At 46.8% G+C, this 22634-nt stretch overlaps 2 protein-coding genes across 3 annotated transcripts in view; one reads left to right on the plus strand and one right to left on the minus strand.

Annotated features, from left to right (window-relative positions):
• LOC144098949 (glutamate receptor ionotropic, kainate 2-like) overlaps window positions 1-22634 on the minus strand; it is a 325255-nt gene that overhangs the window by 75345 nt on the left and 227276 nt on the right. The window lies entirely within an intron of this gene.
• LOC144098950 (uncharacterized) lies at window positions 190-6786 on the plus strand. The gene is made up of 4 exons (XM_077631938.1): window positions 190-710; window positions 770-877; window positions 970-1044; window positions 1920-6786. Exons 1-4 carry the CDS (start codon window positions 407-409, stop codon window positions 3032-3034), a joined length of 1602 nt encoding a protein of 533 aa, XP_077488064.1. The 5' UTR covers window positions 190-406; the 3' UTR covers window positions 3035-6786.

A 22634-nucleotide genomic window follows, 5' to 3' on the forward strand; every position in this document is an offset into this window, starting at 1 on the left:
AGAATTCGCGAAATTTCATAAAATAACCTGAGATGAAACAATGCAGCCAAAAAAAAAAGGGGGGGGGAGTTCTTGCAGACAACTGCAGAACGCTGGTGTCGTTATAAGTGTCCCTAGCTTCAATTCGGTTGCGCAACACTTCTGGACAGAATGCACCATTTCGGAAATCGCAGCGCCGCGAAAAAACCTAGCGGGCGCGCGACGCATTATGGGAAAAATGAGCGAGCGCCGACCGGCCGGTCATCTTTCCTGTCTCCTGCGTTTGCATAGCTGTGGTGTGTGTGTGTGCGTACTTTGTTTGGTTTGAGATTTCGTGTATTTTTTGGTGTTGGGCGGTTGCAGGTGCGCTATATTAAGTGTTACGTGCCTGTTGGTCACTTAGTGACCGCAGCCACTACTGCACGCGATGTCGTCGAAGTGCCGAGGCGGCGGTCAGACTTGTTGTGTGCCTGGTTGCGACAACAACACGCTGAGAGACAAGAACGTTTCATTTCATGCGTTCCCTGCAAATGAAAAAGAAAAAAAGGAGTGGGTGAGAAGAATTAACCGCCAGGGAAGTGCTGGTCGCTTCTCTTTGTGGCAACCTTCTAAGCACCACCGGATATGCGGAGCCCACTTCAACGCAAGTGGACGCCGTGGTTATATGGACCGGCTGCCAACAATTTTCCCCCATAAAGTCATCAATCAACTATCTCTTTCCTTTAATACCGGTAAGTATATATATTCAGACTGTTATTGCATATTATCATAACTTCCAAATCCTTTCCAGTCGCGAAACGCAAGAAGACGAGCTCCAAAACTGCCTCTGCCAGCCCGGTGCTCCTTCTGAACGAGTTGGAGATCGGCTGCGTAGTTGACGTGCCCCAATGCGATCGAAGTAAGCGACGCTTTAACTGTGCCATCTTTTTTCTGATGCTTCGGCTTTGTGTGTACGCATTTTCATGAAAGCGTTTTTTTTTTTGTACGCAGAGAGCGACGCAGTTTCCAAGGAGCCCACCCAGCTGACCTTCGGTGCACCGGCTTCGCCTCGCACGGAAACGGAAGGTTAGTGGTGGTTAAAAATTGTCGCTTTCTTCATTCCACTATGAAAACTTATTTTTCGCTTTTAACGGACCCCTATCGCGCCCACTGATACCGAGGTCCACGGGTGTTGTGGCAACCGGCATATTTATAGCGAGCGGCTTCTACATCCAGTGAAAACTGACAAAACTTTTTCCCGCGAAGCCAGTTTTCCGCGAGCTTTTGCAGCTAGCCATTGGACGTCTGCATGATAGGTTGCATGTTGGGAGTGGCAGAACCTCATGTGTTCTGTGACATAAATGTTATCAGTGATTTCTACCGTGCATATGTTACTACAGCGAGTTTTATGATAAACGCGGTACCTCTTCCACCAGTGCACGGCATTGTGAAACTTACCCATTTCATTTCTTTTTCCTCGACATTATTCCCTTCACCCCAGCTTGGAGAAATGTCCCAAAAGTCAGGCTAGCCAAATTTGGTGGACTTGCTGGGTGCATGAAACCTAGTATTTATGTATTTTGGTTCACTACGGATACGGTCATGCAGCATGATTGGCGATTCCACACCAGTACGCTGGTAGCACAAGCTGCAACGTCGTCGAACTGCATGCTCAGGAGGGGAAACAAACAGCTCATGAGGCTTAGAAGTATAACTGGATAGTATTGATCTGGACTTGCTGGTTGGTAAGCTGCTTGCACAGGTGGATCAGTGGAGTGAAAGAGAGTTGGGCTGTATGGCTTCGTTATCCTGGTTCTCTGTTGTCTGTATATCAATGTAAGCCGAGAGCAAAGGTTCAGAACACCCACTGTCGGCTGAAGTGACTATTTCAAAACCTGAAATCTGCATTAAAGCAGGGCCTAACTGTTCGCAAATCATTAAACAGTTCATTTCTTTTTTAGGTGCCGACCACTCATACTCCATGGGGCCTCCAGACGCAGCATCTGCTGCCGCACTAAGAAAAGTCGCCCACCTTCTCGAACACTGCGAAAAACTCGAGCATGAAAATAGCTTGCTCCGCAAAGACAAATCTGAGCTCCAGAAAGAGGTCGAGGATCTGAAGTCTCAGTTGCACGATGTGAAAGTTCAGGCTCTCAAAGAGAAACTAAAACTAAAAGATTGTGTCTCCAAAGTTCACGATTTCGTTTCAGATGAGAAACGACTCGTGTTTTATACGGGTTTCAACTCCTTCAAAAAATTTGATGCGTTCGTTGAACATGTTGAATGCATGTACCAGACACTGAAAACGGGTGCTGGCAGGCCACCAGCACTGACAATGAAAGAACAGCTTATTGCAGTGCTTTGCAGGCTCAGAGTTGGCCTGCTAGAGCAGGATTTGGCATATCGCCTGAAAGTGTCTGTGGCGACCGTGAGTGCTATGTACTCATTTTGGGTTAATTTTTTGTATGAAATGCTAATCCAGGTACCAATGTGGCCATCACGTAACACAGTGGACCTGTTCATGCCAGACAATTTTAAAGAACTGTACCCATCTACACGCATTGTACTGGACTGCACAGAAATTTTTATCGAGAACCCGTCTGACTACAAAACACAAAGCGACACTTTCAGCTCGTATAAGGGACATAACACCGCAAAAGGGCTCATTGGCATCACTCCAAATGGCTTCGTTTCTTTCGTGTCTAATCTTGCTCCTGGAAGACTTTCTGATCGAGAAATCACAAGACACAGTGGCCTGTATGAGTTGCTCGAGGAAGGGGACAGTGTAATGGCGGATAGAGGATTCCTCATTGAAGATGACCTCCGTCAGCTTGGAGTCAAATTAAACATGCCACCCATGTTGAATGGCCGCACGCAGTTGTCACTGGCAGATGAGTTAGCAACACGGCAGATAGCCAGTTTGCGAATCCATGTTGAGCGTGTCATCAGGGAAGTTAAAAACTTCAGGATACTCCGTGCCGTCTTTCCTAATGTTATGGCAGAGAAGCTGAACAAGATATGGAAAATTTGTTGTTTTCTCAATAATTTCATGCATGAGCCCATTCTAAACCGATGAGCGATGGTGGCGTTTTTAATGTTTTGTATGTTGTGCATGGTCTACTGTAACGCAGGGGTGCTCAAACTTTTTCTTTCTCAGTTGAAGAAAGACCAACTTTATTTGGCTAAAATGCAGTCGGCTTCTAACAAGTTTCATTTATGTTTTGGCCAGCTTCGGTCACGGAGCCTGTCTTGGAAAGATTTGCTTTATGGGGGTTTAACGTCCCAAAGCGACTGAGGCTATGAGGGACCCCGTAGAGAAGGGCTCAGGAGATTTCGACCACCTGGGTTCTTTAACATGCACTGACATTGCACAGTACATGGGCCTCTAGAATTTTGCCTCCATCGAAATTCGACCGCTGCGGCTGAGACTTCAAAAGGTGCTGGCCGACATATTTAAAAGGGGTACGCAAACTGCACAGCACCTGAACAAATACTTAAATTCAGTTATGACTGGCTGTATAGTAAGATAGCAGTAAGCAGCTACAGCATTAGTCCCAAAATACTTGGCTAAGGCGGATGAAGACATGCATAAACATAGGTGCTTGGGGAATCTAGGAAGTGCTCCAAGAAACCAGAGAGTTCCACAAAACGCAGTTTGAGAATCCCTGCTGCAGTGCAAGGCATTGAACTTGCGTTAAAGTACACTACTTCATGCACAGCAGACTAGAGCAGCATTTCTTGCTCTGCTGAAGTTACTGTACAGGCTACATAGGGCTGCAATGTCTTATTTCTGTGACAGTGTTGTACAAATGATTTGAGCATAGAATGTGGCAGTACTATATCCGAGTCATGACTTGACACCAAATCACCAGTCTCATTGCTGAACTACACAGACAATATGGAAAGTTGATGTTTGTAGCCATTGTCTTTTCTACCACAGATTGTCTTTCCTAACTTTTTGGAATGAAATCTGTAAAGTGAATTTCACTTTGTTATTTTTACATGTGTTAGTGACGTGCTCCTATTTTTGAAAAAATTGTGATATGTATGTGTATTGTATATTTGTATATGTGTGTACTGTATATGTAAAAAATTTGTATATGTATGCGAGTATTTCATGCCATTGAAATTTGAGAGCTTTATTACCAACTCTTATGTAATGTCCTGCATGGAACCCTTGAGAACGAACTTATATGAATCAATGCTATCGCACTCAATATCAGCTGCAGTACTCTAGATGCGGCAGGTTTGAGCTTGGTCGTCAAAAGCAGTGCGAGCCCAGTGCTGCTCGGAACTTGTGCATTAACCCCTCAGTTCAAAGTATGCTAAATGTGCACTTTGGGCGCTCTCTATGACTAAACATTGATTTACTGTAAAGCATAAGCCTTCGTTGGTTCACTCCACGTATGTTACAAGTCGTATTGAGTGAAAGAGTACCTTCACTACGGAGAACACACTTGTCAATTTGCAAAGATTTTGCTTGCAACTTTCAATGTGGTTTCCTTACAGAGACCAATGTGAGGTCACTATCATCATTAAGTATAGTAAATGTTGAAGTATGTAGCTGCCCAGGTTCCTGGGACTAAGAGTGCATTATGTATGTGTTCAATGACAGGGCAGCATGACGTGTGGTGCTTGACATTTACTTTTCACACACCGATTAGTTGCTAGTTGCACACACATTTAAATAGGTAGTGGCAACACATGCACATGGTCATAATGATATTACACAGAAAAACACTTTCTTCATTTCTTCATAGAGACTAATGCCATACAAGATATTTAAAAACCAAATATATGTAAGTATGAACACATGCCAAAGCATCCAAGCAAGTACATGAGTCCAAGCATCTTTGTCCTGCAGAGCAATGTAACTGAAATAAGTCATTGAGAGAGAGAGAGAGAGAATGAAAAGGAAAGGTAGGGAGGTTAACCAGATGTGAGTCTCCGGTTTGCTGCCCTACACTGGGGATGGGGGATAGGGGTTAGAAAGATGACAGAGAGAAAAACGAAAAAAAAGAAAAAAAGGAATGTGCACACATGGAAACACACACACACACAAGGCGTTCCAGTTAGTCTTTCACACAGGCCGGTAGATTGCAAGAAGCGCAAAAGCGCTTGCACGGCCTTCTTCTGCGACGGTAGGTCCTTTCGATGTTGTCGAATTCTTTTTTCGGATAGCGGTTGGTCGTCCAGTTGGTCAAGTTCATGGCTAAGGCATACCCTCTGTGGACTGTACTGCGGGCAGGAGCACAATATATTGAAATTCACACACAAGCGCAGTGCTCTTGGTAGTTCTTGTAACATTCCAGAAGACATGGCAGCATTTTGGAAATCCAAAGCGAGCTGTCAAAAGTGATCCTCTGAAAAGTGCAGTCTGTGCCATTATCAACCACAAAATCACACCAGGAGAGTCCAGTCAAAGCCATTTGCCCCTGGACCTGGTAAAAGTACTTGTGCGTTGGTTTAAGAACTCCATTCTTCAGGTAGGATGCCGTATTCACAGCATTTTCTAATTCATCACCCCGTTCCTTGGCAGCTGAGAGGGTCTTAACTTCAAGGAGACCAAAATCTCCTCCCTCCTCTACAACACGGTCAGGCGTTGCACCAAGAACAGGGACACCAGGATTGACACACAACCCACAATAGTAACTCCTAACTGGCACTGTTCTCTTCCCTATGTAACGTTGCACGGCTGCATCTTCATTCCTTAAACCATCAGCCATGTATTTGGTCTGCATCTGGCTAGACCCGAACAGCCTCTTGAAATACTTCTCGTCAGCTGGCTTCTGCCGTGACACCACATCTCCGAAGTGTGAAGCAGTCAGGCGCTTGGATCTCTCGAAGTTCCATGTTGTAGAGCCGCTTTGCATCCTAGTCGCTTGCTCAAGGGCCCATGAGTCTTCTAAAGTAAGCTCACAGGAGCCGAACTTGTACCCAGCTGGCACATGCTCAGCCCACAGGGATTGCACTGGTAACCTGATTGGCATCTGGCTAAGAGCCTCCTCGTGAAGTGTTCTTTTCACTGGTACGGGCAGAAAGTGGTTGTCCTCCAGCGTCTTGCATAGCATGGCGTTTGGAATATTTTTCTGTGTCTGATGCATTCTCTTAATATGGTCTTCTGTCACTCTCAGAGAAACTGTGGTTTCTTGAGTCAGATGCCTACCAGCTTTCATTGGCATATGTTTCACAAAACGTAGTTGTGAGAACTCACGTGTGTGCACGTTGACCTTCTTAGCCCCAGTACCCCATGCTCTGGGTTTGTCTGTACACGACTGCGTGTCTCGCACGTAGGCTGCCCCAGAGCGCTTCAGGTCTAGTAAAAACCATAATAATGCAACTACATGTTTACAAACACCTGCAGCTCCAGCCCGGCAGTTGCAGGTTCCTTCAACCACAGTTCCATTTGACGAGAGCACAGCAGCGGTGTTATACGATTTTGCCAAAGAGAACGATGCCTCCACGGTTGCTTTAACAAAAGTGGACCTGTCAGCCTTGCAAATAAGAACATTTTGAACCTTCTCTGATTTAAACATCCTGTATCCGCTTACAGTATGTTTCTGAGCACCATGTGCATTCTGATGTGCCAAGATTTCTTGCTCCGAGAACCCATCCGGCACGTCTTTTAACTGCTTTGTCCATGGTCCTTTCGGTAACCTTTCTTGAAGAGGGATTGCATTACGAATGGTTCGTAGTGGTACCTGCACCATGGGTATAAGCAAGTGTCAAAATGTTTTCCTTGGCACTCCACATATAAACAGAGCATGCAAGCATACACAGCTGATCATGGGACCACCAATGCGATCTTGAAATAAAAGAGTATTTATACATTGTGTTTTGTTTAATTGTGGCAAGCATGCTTGAAAAGCAACGCTGAACCCGTTTCGTTTACTACGCGCGGCCGTGAAGAATGTTGCACATGGACGGGCTCGGTAAACATCTAGCTAAACTCTGAGGCGCCCTAGTGCAAAGTACTGGCGCGTCCATGTTTTTCAGGTTAGTCAAAACATCCGCCCCAGTTTGTTTTTTTCGACCGCGTTCGCGTTACTTGTAGCCACCGAGGCACGTTCATATTTTGGCTGCGTCTATCTGCACTCCATGGTAGTAAGACATGGAGACCGCGACCGAGATGGTATGAGCTGTCAAACTCGTTGAATATGGCACAAACAGCAACTGCTATCTGTATCGAGATGCTATGCTCAGCTACACAGAATGTAACAGTGCTAATGCAAGAGCTTGGTTCTGCTTCGTACTTGCTGCGCGCTATTCAAACAACACTACAGACAAGAAAATGCGCTGGCACAAGCTAAGCGCCAACTCAACTACTTACTTCTTGCAAGGTGTACGTTATTAACGTATGCTCTGTCCGTTTCTTTCGACCATATACTTGTTTCAGAGTCGTCCGTAGAATAAACATAGATTAAATAGCACGCTGTAACCAAAAGACTGAATGGGCAGTGCTCGATAACGACGTATTTTGCTAAAATACAGCGCATACATTCTCGCAAGAGGGTGTCGCACTGTTGCAACAAACATGAATGTACTGTACGCTACGTACTACGCCTGCCGCCGGGACAGCCGCACAAACTTGGAATGTTCGCGACGGGCGACCAGTAAATAAATGCACTGTTAGCGCGTGCTCACCAGCAAAACACGCCTGCTAGCCGTAAGATCGCGCTCGTGCCTTCTGCAGCATAGATATATAAAACGCTGACAACGCTGTTGCTATGCAACGCAAGCAGCGAGCGCGCGACACTGGCACATGTGTGCGCTTCTCGTGCGCTCACTTGCGAAAATACTCGCTTCGCGCTCGTAGCGTCGGCTGCATAACCACAGAAAAGTTGTACGGCAATGTAAAGATAACTTGTGCGGCGCAAATATGCAACAAAAGTATTACTAGCACTCCAAAAAAACGTTTTTTTTTTACCTGCTGTTGCGCGGCGTCCATAGCGTACCACTGCTCCGGCGGATCCTGCCCGGCAACCTCGCTCACAATTCCCAGCCTGCTTTGCGGCGGTCGCGTAGGGGGCGCGCGCAACTTTCCGAAATGGTCCATTATAAAGCTCTCGGGTCTGAAGCATGAGGGACACCATAGAAAAGTGCCAGGTGCCAGACGACGATAGCTTCGCGTACATGTATCCGCCCGTGCGTGCGTTTCTCACACCCCTGTACCAAAGCCTCGAGGCCCAGGCTTAGCGCTCCTCTTTCTTGCCATCGCTCCTCCTTCGTTCTTTCCTTCCCTTTCTTACCGCTCCGCTGGACGCACATAGAGAAATAGAGAGGGGGGGGGGGGGGGGGGGTGAGCGACCCGTAGCTTGGCGACTCGAAGACCGTTAACAACGGGAGGCTTCGCGCTCGCGCCCAGCAGAGCGGGACAATCGCCAATTTGTCCCGGTCAGGTTACTTGAACCGTGCTCTAATCCATCACGGCGACACAAACCGCTCTTCTCTTCCTTACTGGGCTTGTATCTTTGCCGCACTCCCTTCTTGTTTTTTTCTTCAAGCTTCCCTTTGGCCAGTCCCTTCCTTTATTTCGTGTCTACAGAGTTGAGTAGAAAGAACGCCCATGAAAGGGAAGGCTGGAGACCTAAAGCGTTTCGTAATGCCGGGGGATCCTTATACTCTTTTCTCGGGGCTTAATCTTCCACGCGGGGACGCCTTAATCTGCCTCCTCCTTCTCCGCTCTGATTAATACCCGCGGCACGAGGCAAATCAGGTCGCGCGCGAGGCTACTTTCTGACTCCTCCGCCCGGGGTCCTAGGCTTGCAGCTTCTGCGCAAAAGCAAAAAGAATGGACCAGTCCCAACCGACACAGATTATTCCACATGGCGAAGTTTATGTCTGGGTTCCGGATGGAATACGTTGTTCAGAGGCAAGGAGCAAGAAATGTTTTTGTAGGGAGCATGGTCGTCTTCAAGACGGGATGTCTTCAAAAATCCACAGCGAGCAGTCGCACTGGCGGGGATAGCTTCTACAGGCCGCGGCAGTATGAAAAGTTATCATCATTTAGTCAGTGATTGGTGCTTACATACGAGTAAGAAATGCACTCTCCTTCCTGGAAAAATAGCAGCCACTAGACATTTTCAAAGTATAATGCAGAAGTGGCGCAAAATTCATTCTTGCACATGAACTGAAGTTACTATTTTTTATTGCAGTTGCCCGTGCAAAGGTCTTGCACTCATATTAATACAGAATAACATAAGTGCCCATCATATTAGTTTCTCGCATTGATTTGGTGGAAAAAGATATCCTTGCTCTCAATCATTTGATAGCATTATCAGCTTTGAGCGCGCATTTTAAGTACCGGGACCTGCTCGCTTAAACCTAGTCTATTCCCTCAAACTTCTTCAAGATAAAGCCGTTCGGGTTATACTCTCCAGTTATAACCAGCAAGCCAGTATATCAGCAATGAAAATTTGCCTTGGCGCTCTCTCTCTGTCATCTCGCCATTGTCGCCTTCAGTTTATTTTATAAATTTTTTCGGCATTCTATACTGCGGGACCGGCAAATTATTTGATCGATATATCGTTCAGACAAAACGACCGCATTCACAAGCTCGGTGTTGACCGTTATAGCGCAATTTTTTTTTTCTCAGTTGTTGATTCATTTATTACATCTCGTTATATTAACCACTTTCCTACTTAATTTTTTTCTTGATGTCAATACCAGTAATCCGTTTACTAAAACCGTACAATCGGGAGAAACTTGTTTCTAACGCATTTTCTCCCCCACTGTCCTTTTTTTTAGATTAAGTCCCCTTTGCAACGTCTCCTGCCTGGTCGAAAATTAATAAATAGAAACGCAGCGCTGAGGTAGCATGTAGTAATGCAGGGTAGTTACAGCGTAATTAGTTAAGGAAAGAATTAAAAAAATAAATTATACCTTGACCGCATGCGTTATGTATCGTCAATCCTTGTAAAGAAGATTAGAATACTGAAGCAAAAGCAACAAGAGATACACTTCAGCCGCCCTTTACACGAACAAATTAGCCCTGAATTTTTAACATCGACTTTCTTGCCGAAAGTTATTCTTCAGCAGTTAAAAAATTACTCCCGCGATCGTTAAGAACACTTCTGTGCTCTTGGGAAAACGAGAGTTCTAAGGAGTACTGTCTGTCCAGCGGGTTGGTGCGAGCTGGTTCATTCATGCCTGGAAGCTTCAAGAAAAAAAGCTGCGTGAAAATTGAAAATAAAAGGAAAGAAGGACTAAAAACAAGAACTGCATTATGCATGTTACCCGCCGCGGTGGCTCAGTGGTTAGGGCGCTCGACTACTGATCCGGAGTTCCCGGGTTCGAACCCGACCGCGGCGGCTGCGTTTTTATGGAGGAAAAACGCTAAGGCGCCCGTGTGCTGTGTGATGTCAGTGCACGTTAAAGATCCCCAGGTGGTCGAAATTATCCCGGAGCCCTCCACTACGGCACTTCTTCCTTTCTTCTTTCACTCCCTCCTTTCCCCTTCCCTTATGGCGCGGTTCAGGTGTCCAATGATATATGAGACAGATACTGCGCCATTTCCTTTCCCCAAAAAACCAATTATTATTATTATCATTGTGGATGTTTGTGCTTTCGCTGCTACACACATCTTTCTTGTTTATTCGCGTATTTTTTTTCGATGTTTCTATGCTTCGGGCAAGTTCATTTTCTTTTTCATACTCAGCAATTATGGACAAAAGCATTTTTGAGGCGGGAAACCGTTTATGAATGCAATTTTTTTCAATATAATGTAAGATTTCACTATAACAATCAATATATCAGCAGATCACTCGAAGGCAGTTTTGTATATTTTTTTTCTATTTACGTTTTTGCTATCGCCTAATGCGTTCCCCATTGGTTTTCTATGGCAGACTTAACTGTTCGATGCGATAGCTGGAAACAGCTTATAAGCAAGATTTTGCTACATATCATGTAATGAACCACTGCCTTCTAAATTTCCGTAACAGTGGGACAATTTCGCAATTTTCAAAATTTTTGCCCCAGAAAACTGGACTTCCTTCAGCTGAGTTGCGAAATGTCAAACTTTTGTTACTTAAAACTGGTTCTCGTCGTTGGAAAACTGTTCAGAATCACTAAAAATAACCATGCTGTAATGAAGGCAGGTGCATAAAACTGTTTATGCTTACGAGTGCTTCCTCTATCTTTATATCTTTTGTTAATATTCAACCATGAACCCACTGCTTTCTTTATTTCGCGAAGAGAAGAAAGTCAGCCCTCTTTAAAATGCTCGTAAAGACACGAAGAGCACATAGTGCAAGCCTTTTTATTTTTTCAGACATCATCATCTGACGTACTGAGCCGACTTCATCTCTTCGGAATGCCAAAGTCTTTCGCCTTTTAAATGGAAACTAAGATTTTGGAACAGTTAGATATCTCACAAATACATATATACACTGCGTATAAAAGCTGCGAGTGAAGGCGACGCCAGTGATTGCCAAGAAATCCTACCCTGAACGTGATGAATAGAGGTGGTGTATCACGGCGAAGTGGTTTCTCACGAAGTTCACGCAAGTCACACCATTTGTTCGTTGTTTTCATGGCGAAATTCGCTTTTCAAATTTCCCCAATACTGGTCGACGAAATGCGAAGGATATCTTTTTTTTTTTCTCTGACACTGAATTTCCAATTTGCTTTTCTAGTGGCTCTAATCCGTCCTTCATTTCAGGGCATTCCAGCAGTCGAAAACCTCCCGCAGGGCTCATTGCTGTCAAAACCGCTAGGGTTATCTGCGCCCCGGTAGTGCCACCATAATTTCATCTGCCACTCACTCTCAAGAAATAATAAGCTTTTCAAATTATTTGAAGACTTGCATAGAAGAAACTCTGAGAAGAGATGAATCAGCTGACGCCAACGCGTTGTTAAACTTTCTCCGCCATTCTGCGGCGCTCAAAATGCCTCTGTATCTCATTTAAAGGCGCCTTACTCGCGATAGCAGGTCCATGCGGATCATTGTACGCTGGCTATGCCGTCACCGAGACATGCACATGAAACAAACCAGCAGCCATAGCTCACGTTATGAACACTATAAACATGAATAAGCCTATATGGGAGTAAAAAGGAAGTAAGCTGTCCTCTAGCACTCTCTTTTGTAAAAGGGTGTGTGCTAGAGAGCAGCTTACCCCCTTTTCACTCCTTTCTACTTAGAGTGGGACCTTTATATGAAACCAACCAGCAGCCGTAGCTCACGCGTCCGATTGCAATAACCATGCTGCACTCAATCTGCGCGAAGCGCCGTGGAGCGGCAGCTGCGAAAGCGCCGATGGAACGCGTCCGCCGGCGACGTCTCCGCAACGTCTCCGTAACGTCTTCACTGCGTCTCTAGGACAGCAACCAGATCACGGCGTCGCCAGCTGCAGGAGTGGTAGAAGCAGCAGCAGTCGGCCGCTGTTGCCTGAGAAGGACGACGACATTCGTCAATGTTGCAAGAAAGCACACCGCTCCGTCCACACGCGTCGTCAGGGGGTGCGCCCGCAGCTAGGGTTTCGATTACGCCATCAAACGCGCCCGGCCCGCGGCGCGGCATGTTTATGACTGGCGGCTTGTAGCTCTGATTAGGCGAATCTTCTTCCCCCTGTCGGCGGGGCTGTGCGCGCCGCCTATCGATCGGGCCCGGGTCTTTTCATCGCGGCTTGCGACACGCGGCGTAATCTCTGTCCAACAGCTCTGATTAGGGCCCGCATGGAACCCGTCGGGATCGAAGAGAGGTGATCGTCGGGGGGAAGCCAAGGTGAACCGGGCTGTGCTGTTATGCGTGGTTGATCCCAAGTAGCGGGGCCCGATAAAGTAAGCCACCGCTGCCGGCCTTAAGAATTGCTGGGCTGCTCTACCAGTGTCACCGTCGTCTCGGTGAAACTTAAGCTTTTGTATAGTGTAATTAAATTAAACCAGCCATTCCTGCAGGAATCAACAAGGTTGAAAAAGTAGAAAGAAATATAATTATCTTCCCACTTCAATGTGGTCAGACTGTCATAAACGATACCAGCTTGAATAGATGCAAGCATATTTTGTAGTTAATTTGAAAAAGAAATGCGCAGTTATTCACTTTACGGTTCATACTTGGGCGTACAACAGTGGACTTGCGATACAGAACCCCCGTATTAGTTTATGTTTTACGGTTTACGGGGTTCAACGTCCCAATCCCAAAGAGACTCAGGCTATGAGGGGCGCCGTAGTGAAGGGCTCCGGAAATTTCGACCACCTGGGGTTCTTTAACGTGCACTGACGTCGCACAGTACACGGGCCCCTAGAATTTCGCCTCTATCGAAATTCGATCGCCGCGGCCGGGATCGAACGCGCTTATTTCGGGTCAGCAGCCGAGCGCCATAACCACTGATCCTCCGCGGCGGCTTCACTTCTGGTCATAACTGGCTCCTTAGGAAGCTAATGAAAAAGTGTGGCATGTATTCCTCGAACTGATATGTTCTTCCGGAATCTTGACCCACTCTTTTTCCCGAGAGTTGCTACCCAAAATAAGAACTTTTGGTGCACAAGTTAGTCGTGCGCGTTCAATCTAATAAGCCAAAACATCATTCCAGCTCGCAACTCCATCTACATATAAAAAAAAATAGCAGCATTGCGCGGAACATGATTCAAGGTAAAATGCATTAAAAATAACAAGCTGTTATTTTTCGACGAACAATTGGTTTGCTTTACGACTACTAATATTCAGCACTCATTACCATAACTGAGCCGTACCGCCGTTGAGTAATGCTGATCTGATTCCTTGAGCTTCCTTTTCAGGAGTTATCTTGATGGTTGAAAGGGGATGGCAGGCAGGAGATTTGTCAACCCACTCGTTGAGATTTGTTCTTTTTTTTTTACGGAGTTACCGGTTTTAAGTTGACCTCGTGCCCACAATTCTTTTTTTCATTGAAAGCTTTGCTGTAACATCGTTTAAGGAGTTACTGTAGGAGTGTATTCACTATCCACTTAATTTCGTTAATAAACAGTTATTCCCAAAATCAAAAAAGGCATTCTGTCGTTAATTCGCGCCCACACCGAATATCACATACAGATAGGAAAAGAATTACGGAGAGTGAGGAAAATGCTTGATAAGACACGGGTCGCTTTAAGGAGCAGCAGCCACACCACCACACGACGAGGATTAGCCGCGTCTATCATTAAACCATCATTTCATAGCATAGTATTGAGCACACAAAGGAAAGGAAAACAGGGGCTCGTTATGATATACATGATGGAAGCGAACAGTAGCAGAAACCAAGGAGCATAGGGGATGTTTATAAATGGGATAATAATAGGGTAGTTATTTAAATATAACTGATCAGAAAGCAGAAGAAAATACAATCACATGCCGCCGATGCCACCCGATCCTGCGACATCTGAATTTGGCGGCCGGGGCTCTACCAACTGAGATACGGCGACAGCTGTAAAATCTTCTGCTTTCATTGGTATTCATGTGTAGAGTATATGAACCTTAAGAGTGTTAACCAGCGCCACCCTCGCCCATAGCGGCGAACATAGTACATCCAGTATTACCGCGAGTGCTACGTGAAATGTGATGAAACGGTGAGGGCGGAAGCTGTGTCAGAACCCTTTTATGCTACTCGTGGCATCAAGACTGCTAGAATTGAGGCCCTCGTTAGCTACTGGGAAGACAAGGGAAAGGAAAAGAAGGGTTCGTTATCACATAAATGAGGGAAGCCAGCAATCACCGAAACAAACGAGCATAGGCAATTTTTTCTTTAATTTGTGGTGTTCATGAGTTGGAGATAAATATTGTAATTATCTAAAGATAACTGACCAGAAAGCAGAAGAAAAACAACCACATGCCGCTGGTGGGATCCGAACCCACGGCCTACGCATTTCAAGTGCGGTGCCCTACCAACTCAGCTACCGCGACGGCTGTCCGACCTTGTGCTTTTTTCTGCTTTCCGCTCAATCATCTTTAAATAATTATCCTATTAATCTCCCATTAATGAACAGCGCAAACTAAAGAAAAAAAAAGCATCCCTGTGCTCCTTGGATTCGGTGACTGCTGACTTTCGTCATGTATTACTTCATGGTAGTCAGTCAGCGGCGAGGTTCTGAAAAAACGTTCGGTCTTACCTTTAAGCCTCATGCCGTTCCAGTGTTTTTATTTGCTTTTATCATTTTTTGCTTCACGTACTCAGAGAAGATAGCATCTCGCGCTGGGCTGCGACGCCGCACACTGTTGTCACGCCATTTGTCAGCCATATCTACAGAGCCATATACAGGCACGACTTCTTGACACTGCAGCCCAAGTCACGCAATGAAGACAAATGCCTACGCCCCACTGAACTCAAGTCACACCCACCGGTCTCTATGGAACCGGTTGTTTCTCGGTGCCCTTTTTCCGGAAAAAAAAAATAAAGAGAATGTTGAGAAACAGTTATAAAATTCCTTGGGAAAGACGACGGTGACGACTCGCTTACTTAAACCGAGTAAAGTGATAATATAGAAAACCAAGTCGTAAAGGCCGTGAATGAATGCGTCGCGCTTTGTTTCTGATTTTCGAGTTATGCAGTTCGCGCACTTCGGTCGACGGGCCTTCATCTGGAAGATTACATCTTCCTTCAGCTTCTTCATCGAGCACAATGCAAGTCCAAGGACTTAAAAAAAACAAACGAGGAAAGCCAAACCAATACATCAGTGATCAAGAGAACGACACATCCGCGAACAGCAGTCCCCCGCTTCTCTTCTCGAAGAACTCCTCGCGAGGGGGCGTGGTCGAGTCTGGCAGCAACCCGGCAGGCAGCCTTTGGAGACTGCCGCGGCGACGGATCGGCCTCTCTCGTTGCGCGACAGATCGGGACGACGCTCCCTCGCCTGCTTCCCCTTTTCCCCGTCTTCGTCGATGGCCGGGTTTCGAATCCCGAAAAGCGCTCGATCAGTGTCAACTCCCACGAAGACGAGGACGCGCTGGCTGCGCTGACGCGCCAGATGCGAGGGTCGAAGCTCGAAGGGATCTGCTGCTGCGGAAAGAAAGTAGTGTGTATATAAAGAGAGGGACAGAGGGGAGGGGGCGAATGGGGCTTTGCTGTTGTTTGAGCCGCGTTGTTGCGGAGTGGAAGAAAAATGAGGAAGAAAGTGTCCCGCGTCGTGTACCGATCGCGGGTGATCAAGAAGGCCAGATGCGGGACGCAGCATGTGGGAGCGATAGAAAGAAAACGAAAGAATAAAAGGAAGGAAAGCGACAAATTCAAGGGGATAAAAGAAAAAATAGAGAAGCGAGAAAGGAGAGTAAAAGAAATGAATGCACAAAAGAATAGAACTACCTTTTTTTGCCAGTGGGGATAACGTCATTACGAAATAGTCAACTACTATGCAAGAGTCGGTAGATGACAAGGAATGCTATAAGCCCTATTTAGGTGTGCTCGCGTTGCCGTCGCCGATAGAAACGTCATGTGTCAGGTGCGTCGCTTGACCACCATAGTGCCACGATGGTGTTGTAGCTATTCGCTGGTGCAAGTTCGCAATAACTATTGCGTGCAGAGGCACTATTTTTTTATTAACTTTAAATGGCTCAATATACAATTTGTGATACGCTGGTGACTGCGCACAGTACAAAATAACGTAATTTATTCTCCCCAGAATGCAGCTGTGGCGGCATCGATCCTCTCCTTGACTGAGACCTACTTCAACTCCATGCATGGTTATAGCTTCACGTATAGCTGCCTGGTATTTTGAGGCGCCAAAACCGGAAGAGGTGAGACAATGTAGCTTGCACAGTGCAAGAGGAGAAGATATAAATCAAGTGATGATAGCATTGGTCTTACAAAAGAGGCATCAGTATCAGGTGCGCAGCCTTCCGATAGGTTTCGAAGTATTTGCTTTTTTATTTTTGTTGTTCTTAATCGGAGAATAATTAGCGAATTGCTGTGAGCAACTGACTAATATTCCCTTTTCTTCGCTCATTTTACTTAGAAGAGTTAGTTGCTTAAGCAGGTATTTCTACAGATAAAATCGGTTGAAGAGCTTGTGTACAGATCTCAGTGAGCTCCATTGCCTTCGCCACAATGCGAAGGCAGAAACAGCTCCAATATGATTACCTGTTCACATCGGGCGGAATAGGAAAAAAAAACTGAGAAATGCATTCGATTGGCTGTTCTCAGAAATCACTTATATGTGCTTTCAATGTGGAGGACAGCGAACGACGCCGAAAAAATTGGAGGGAACACTTAATCTGCGCCTTCAAGGCATAATGCGATAGCCTTAATGGGTTAATGCCTATATATGCGAAAATTGTCATTCTCTGCTTTACAGTCCCCGCCGCGGTGGCTCAGTGGTTAGGGCGCTCGACTACTGATCCGGAGTTCCCGGGTTCGAACCCGACCGCGGCGGCTGCGTTTTTATGGAGACAAAACGCTAAGGCGCCCGTGTGCTGTGCGATGTCAGTGCACGTTAAAGATCCCCCGGTGGTCGAAATTATTCCGGAGCCCTCCACTACGGGACCTCATTCTTCCTTTCTTCTTTCACTCCCTCCTTTATTCCTTCCCTTACGGCGCGGTTCAGGTGTCCAACGATATATGAGACAGATACTGCGCCATTTCCTTTCCCAAAAAAAACCAATTATTTATGCTTTACAGTCATGGATCCTTGGGAGTCCTGATGCCCCTCCTGGAGCAGTGGTGCAGCGGTTAAGCGATGCGCCACTGCCCTGCGATGACAGGTGCTGCAAGCGGTAAGGGCTTGTGCGACCCAGGTTTGTCTTCCCGTGCACTCTCACACGAGCAATCATTAATTTAACTGCCACCTGCCACAGCGGGCAGTTTGCTCGAAATCCGGTGAGCAAGTTGTGATAACGCCGCAAGATAACGTGACTTAGGTGGCCCACCTGTCCCCTATAGGCTGCTCCTCAGAGGATTTTTTATAGATTTTGCACTCCCGGACAATGAATTTGATACACACGACGGTGCCTGCTTTTCCGCGACATGGAGCCATTAACGCTCTCGCGTAAATATAATTGCTCCCTTTCACCCTGCCGTAGTCAAGTTTACCTGAAGGAATAAAACTGTGGATGGTTGGTCTACTTCCTTCGGATACTTTCAAAGCGCTTAAGCTTTTCGGTGCTGCGTTCGTTCGTGGGAACGAGCTAGACTATGGCTACCAAGGGATACGAATGCTACAGTCTGCACTGTTTGTGTATGTTTCTAAGTAAAATTAGTAGGGCAAATCATCCTGCGAGTCTGTATGGTAGCTGAACGCCAATGTTTTCTTAAACAAGAGTTCCAGTTAACCGGTGGTGAAATATTCCTAAGAAAAGCGAGTCGAAGCATGTCCGCTGTAAACTAGGGTACGAAAAAAAAAAAATGACGGTCGATTTACGGAGTTTGCGAAATGAGAATTAGGTGCTCTAGCACTCTGTGGCCATTATTTTACATTGTTTACCTTGTTTTTGCATGGTTTATTGTGGTTATACCTTGTTACGCGTGATACTACTGAGTGATTAATTTCGTATATCAAGTGCATTCCGTGGGTTGTGTGTGTTTGCATGACATGGATAAAGCCCAGAAGATACATGACACAATGGTTATAAAAGTCGTTTTATGCATGCATATCAGTAACTGTCTTGTTATCCTAAACTCGTTAGACACGCATCAATCATTGGAAATCACATATTCCGCCTGAAACGCTAAGTCCAAGCAATTTTTCTACCACATAGTAACCCTGCACCTGGACAGGTTGCCCATAACCCGATGGGTAAGTTTCCACCTGCCCACCATGGTGGACCACCTGCCACAACAGCCGGAATGACAACGGCTAAACCCGTGAAGGCGATGTTAAGTGCTAGTGCACTAAAACCAAACCTTTTAGTAACGTTCCGCCTGTGGGTATCGGTTATTGCAGGCTAATTGAATGAACGACTGTCCTTAAGCGATAATTACAGGCACACCTTCATCAGCAGAAAGAAGCTAGCAAACTGTCAGACTAAGTGTGGCGAGGCTGTTCCAACAGCTAACGAACTGCGCTACTTTTTCACCTGCTGTCCGTGCTATAAACCCCCTCTTTCGGAACGCATACGCCTCCATCTAGGCCTAAATGTGTCAGTCAAATATGTATCGTAATAGTAAGAGAGGTTCAACATCCCAAATCTCCGCATGCAAGATGAGAAATGCCGTAGAGGTGAACGCGGAATAATTTTGACGACATTGTGAACGTATACTCTGACATCGCATGGCCGGGAGATTTTGCATTTCACCTTCACTGAAACGCAGCCACTGATGCCGCGATTCAATCCCTCATCCTGGTACTAAGCTGCCGTACACCGTAGCCACTAACACTGCGGCAGGTATTAGGCCACACGCATGGTAGTGCGCAGGGACTATATTTCAACTGAGCTCACATCATTGCTATCGGACACTTTTCGTTACCTAAAACAGAATTTAAGCTTTGCCATGTGCGTGTGACTTTACATCCTCCCGCAACTAAGAGGATCAAGAGTGCGGGGTCCTTCCAGCAGTGGCGCGGCAGCGCTGAAGGTTTCCGGCAGCCCACACGCATTAAGCGAACATGGGCAGCCGCAAATATCCGGGCCTCTTGTTTCCATTACCTTTTTCTCCAGAAGCAGGACCCGAGAAAAGAGGAATCAGGTCTCGCCTCTGGCGTTTTATATTTCCGAAAACGCCGCGGGAGTAGGGAGGAGGTGGAGGGAGAGGGTGAGGATGAAACAAGCATTCGCTAGCTTCGGTGAAATGAAAGGCAGCGGGCGCCCACTTGATAAAGGAAAAACAACCGGCAAGCGGGGGAAGGGGGGGGGGGGGGGGACGAGAGGGACGCGTCAAAACCAGGACATCTCTGGCGCTGACGTCAAGCTGGGGAGAAGATAAAGAGGAGGAGGAGGAGCCGTGTAGCAATCGCAGCGAGGCCGGCGGCGGCACAACGGCTTCGTGAACTCGCTTCCATCTCTTCGGAGCCGCGAACAGAGCAAACAGCCGACGGCGTCGGTGGCGGTGCTTGCGGTTCAGGAACCTCGGCGCTCAAGCCTCGAACAAGGAATGGGTAGGGAGAAGAAGGAAAAAAGAAAAAAAAAGAAAATTGGGAAGATGGGCTAGGGGAAAAGGGAGGCCGCGAAGGGATGGCGAATGGGAGAAAAATTCGCGGAACAAAAACAAAGCACTGAGAGATCACGGGGCGTTGCTTGTCGTGGAGGAGGAGAGTGTGTCTTTGAGGCTTGGCGAGCTGGCTCGCTGGCTGCTTTGTCGACGCTGCATGCCCCGCTAAGCAGAATAAGAAATGCACCACAGCAGTCGGCTCCGTCGTCGTCTAGGCTTGGCACGCTTCCGCGGTCTCGCAGTGAGAGGGAGAGGGGCGAAGCTTCTGTTTCACTCTCCTCTCTCTGTCTGCTGCTTCGGCGTGCGCGCGCCTTCCTTCTTGCCTATGATCCCCTGCTTCGCGGTCGTCTCCACGCCCGTCTCCAGTGCTGCCAGACAGTTGCACACACCCCCTGCCTCTATTTCCGCCTGCATCAGACGCCGCCTTCAACCCTTATATTCTTTCACAATCTTTCAAGCCCTTCTTTTTTCCTCCCTTCTTCGCTTCTTTATGGTTTTGTTCAAGCGCCTGTCGTCTGCCTTCCTTAGCGTCTCCTCCCTTCCATATGTGTGCGTTTCTCAATTTTCCCCCTCTTATTACCTTCTTTTTTGGAACAGTTTTTTTTTCTTATTTTTGTTTCCAGCTGCTTTTCGTTTGGTCTTGCCTCGAGCGCGTTGTTTACACAGTCTGACGCTGGGAGTAGAATACGTGAGTTGCTCAGCGCTCGATTACGCCGCTTCTCTTCCCCTGCGAGTGCGTTTGTTCGTGTATGTGCACTTGTGTGTGCGCAGGCACTGAGATGGAGTAGGAGTGCCACGTGTTTCACACAAGATATCCTTTGTCGTCGTGCACCGAGAGATTAAAAATAGATAAGGCAGTGGGAGACGCTGGCCTTTCCTCCGACATCCAGTGGCCGTGCACAGAGGCGACTGGTGTGCATATTTGCCTTGGTGCGCTTCGGAAAGGTTCGAGCTGAGAGTGGGGAAATGGGAAATCGGGAAGTCGGAGCAAGAAGGTTGAAGTAGAGAGCATTAGTGTGTTACATCGAATTTGAGTGCTCAATAACAGCTTCTCTCGATGAGATATAATAATAATAATTGGTTTGGGGGGAAAGGAAGTGGCGCAGTATCTGTCTCATATATCGTTGGACACCTGAACCGCGCCGTAAGGGAAGGGATAAAGGAGGGAGTGAAAGAAGAAAGGAAGAAAGAGGTGCCGTAGTGGAGGGCTCCGGAATAATTTCGACCACCTGGGGATCTATAACGTGCGCTGACATCGCACAGCACACGGGCGCCTCAGCGTTTTTCCTCCATAAAAACGCAGCCGCCGCGGTCGGGTTCGAACCCGGGAACTCCAGATCGGTAGCCGAGCGCCCTTACCACTGAGCCATCGCGGCGGGTCTCGATGAAATATGCAGACACAAGACTGATGAGACAATGCTTCTGGTGTAAAGGGTCTTGTTTTTTTTTTTTTGTACGCTGCGTTCTCTTTCGCAACTATCACAAATTGCACTAAAGATGTTGGGGTTACATGGTATAGAGGCAATATTTTCAATCCGAGAAATAAAAGCGAGACGTTTTTGAGCGGCTCGATAAGACGCTGGCACAAATGGAGGGAGATAACTGATACATCGCTACATTGCTATAGGTGATTAGTTGTTCTGCTTGTTCAACAAGGCACCTACAATTTACGCAGAGCTGCTTAGGAGGGCAGGGCGCATACCTTGAATGTACGCGTGCGAAACGAACTGACGACTGCCGAGGAAAAAAAATAAAAGTGTGTGAATATAGTAGAAACCGCCGCATGAGAGCGACAATAACGCTCTCACACGCCTAGACAAATCACAAGGACAGCACAGCACACCGTGGACACACGAACAAAGCGCACTGGGTTCAGCGTTCGCTCCGTCGAGAGAGACGACGCTCTGCTGTTCGCGTTTAATAAGAAAGCGTGTCGCCAGCGGCAAGCACACCGAGATACCCAATATTGCCTGAGGTGAGGTACTGCTTGCTTAAACCGTGCGCTTTCCAGCCGCGGCTAATTACGTACCCATTAAAGGAAGAAATCGAATCTGAGGAGCAGCAGAATGAATAAACTCAAAAATATGTCACGGAGGACGACAATGCAATAGATAGCCCTTCGTGATACTGCTCTGTATTGCATACCACAACAGCAAGAAGCTTGCGGTCACTGCAGCGGTACTTGTACTACTTCTTTGGATACCACATGGTCACGTGGGTACGAAATAGACGGTGGCCTGTTCAGAATAGGCAGCGCTTTCATAATGAATTAGCCAGTGAAGCGAAATAAGAAACAAGAATTCGCTCTCAGTAGCCCGTCTCCGCGGCTTCATGCAAATCACTGACGGTGTTTGTTAATCGAACCGCATTCGCGAAGGTTTTCGCAAGTAAAAGGGAATCTAACGTTGAATGCTTGCCGTTCCGCGAAAAATCCCGACGTCCAATTACACGGCGGTCGCTATTTCACCGAATCGCGAGTCATCTTTTTTTCTGTTGCGTTCAGCCGCGCTCCTAAATACGTACATTGATTACCTGACGCACCGCTTTACCTCCAGAGTGATGTACGGTTCAATTGACAGTGGTACGTGCGCGCTTAGTAATCACTATATTCAGTGCCACGCATGAAGCAACGATAAGGCCCTAGTTGTC

The sequence above is a fragment of the Amblyomma americanum genome, chromosome 7 (assembly GCF_052857255.1).
Source record: "Amblyomma americanum isolate KBUSLIRL-KWMA chromosome 7, ASM5285725v1, whole genome shotgun sequence".
Taxonomy (NCBI): Eukaryota; Metazoa; Arthropoda; class Arachnida; order Ixodida; family Ixodidae; genus Amblyomma; species Amblyomma americanum.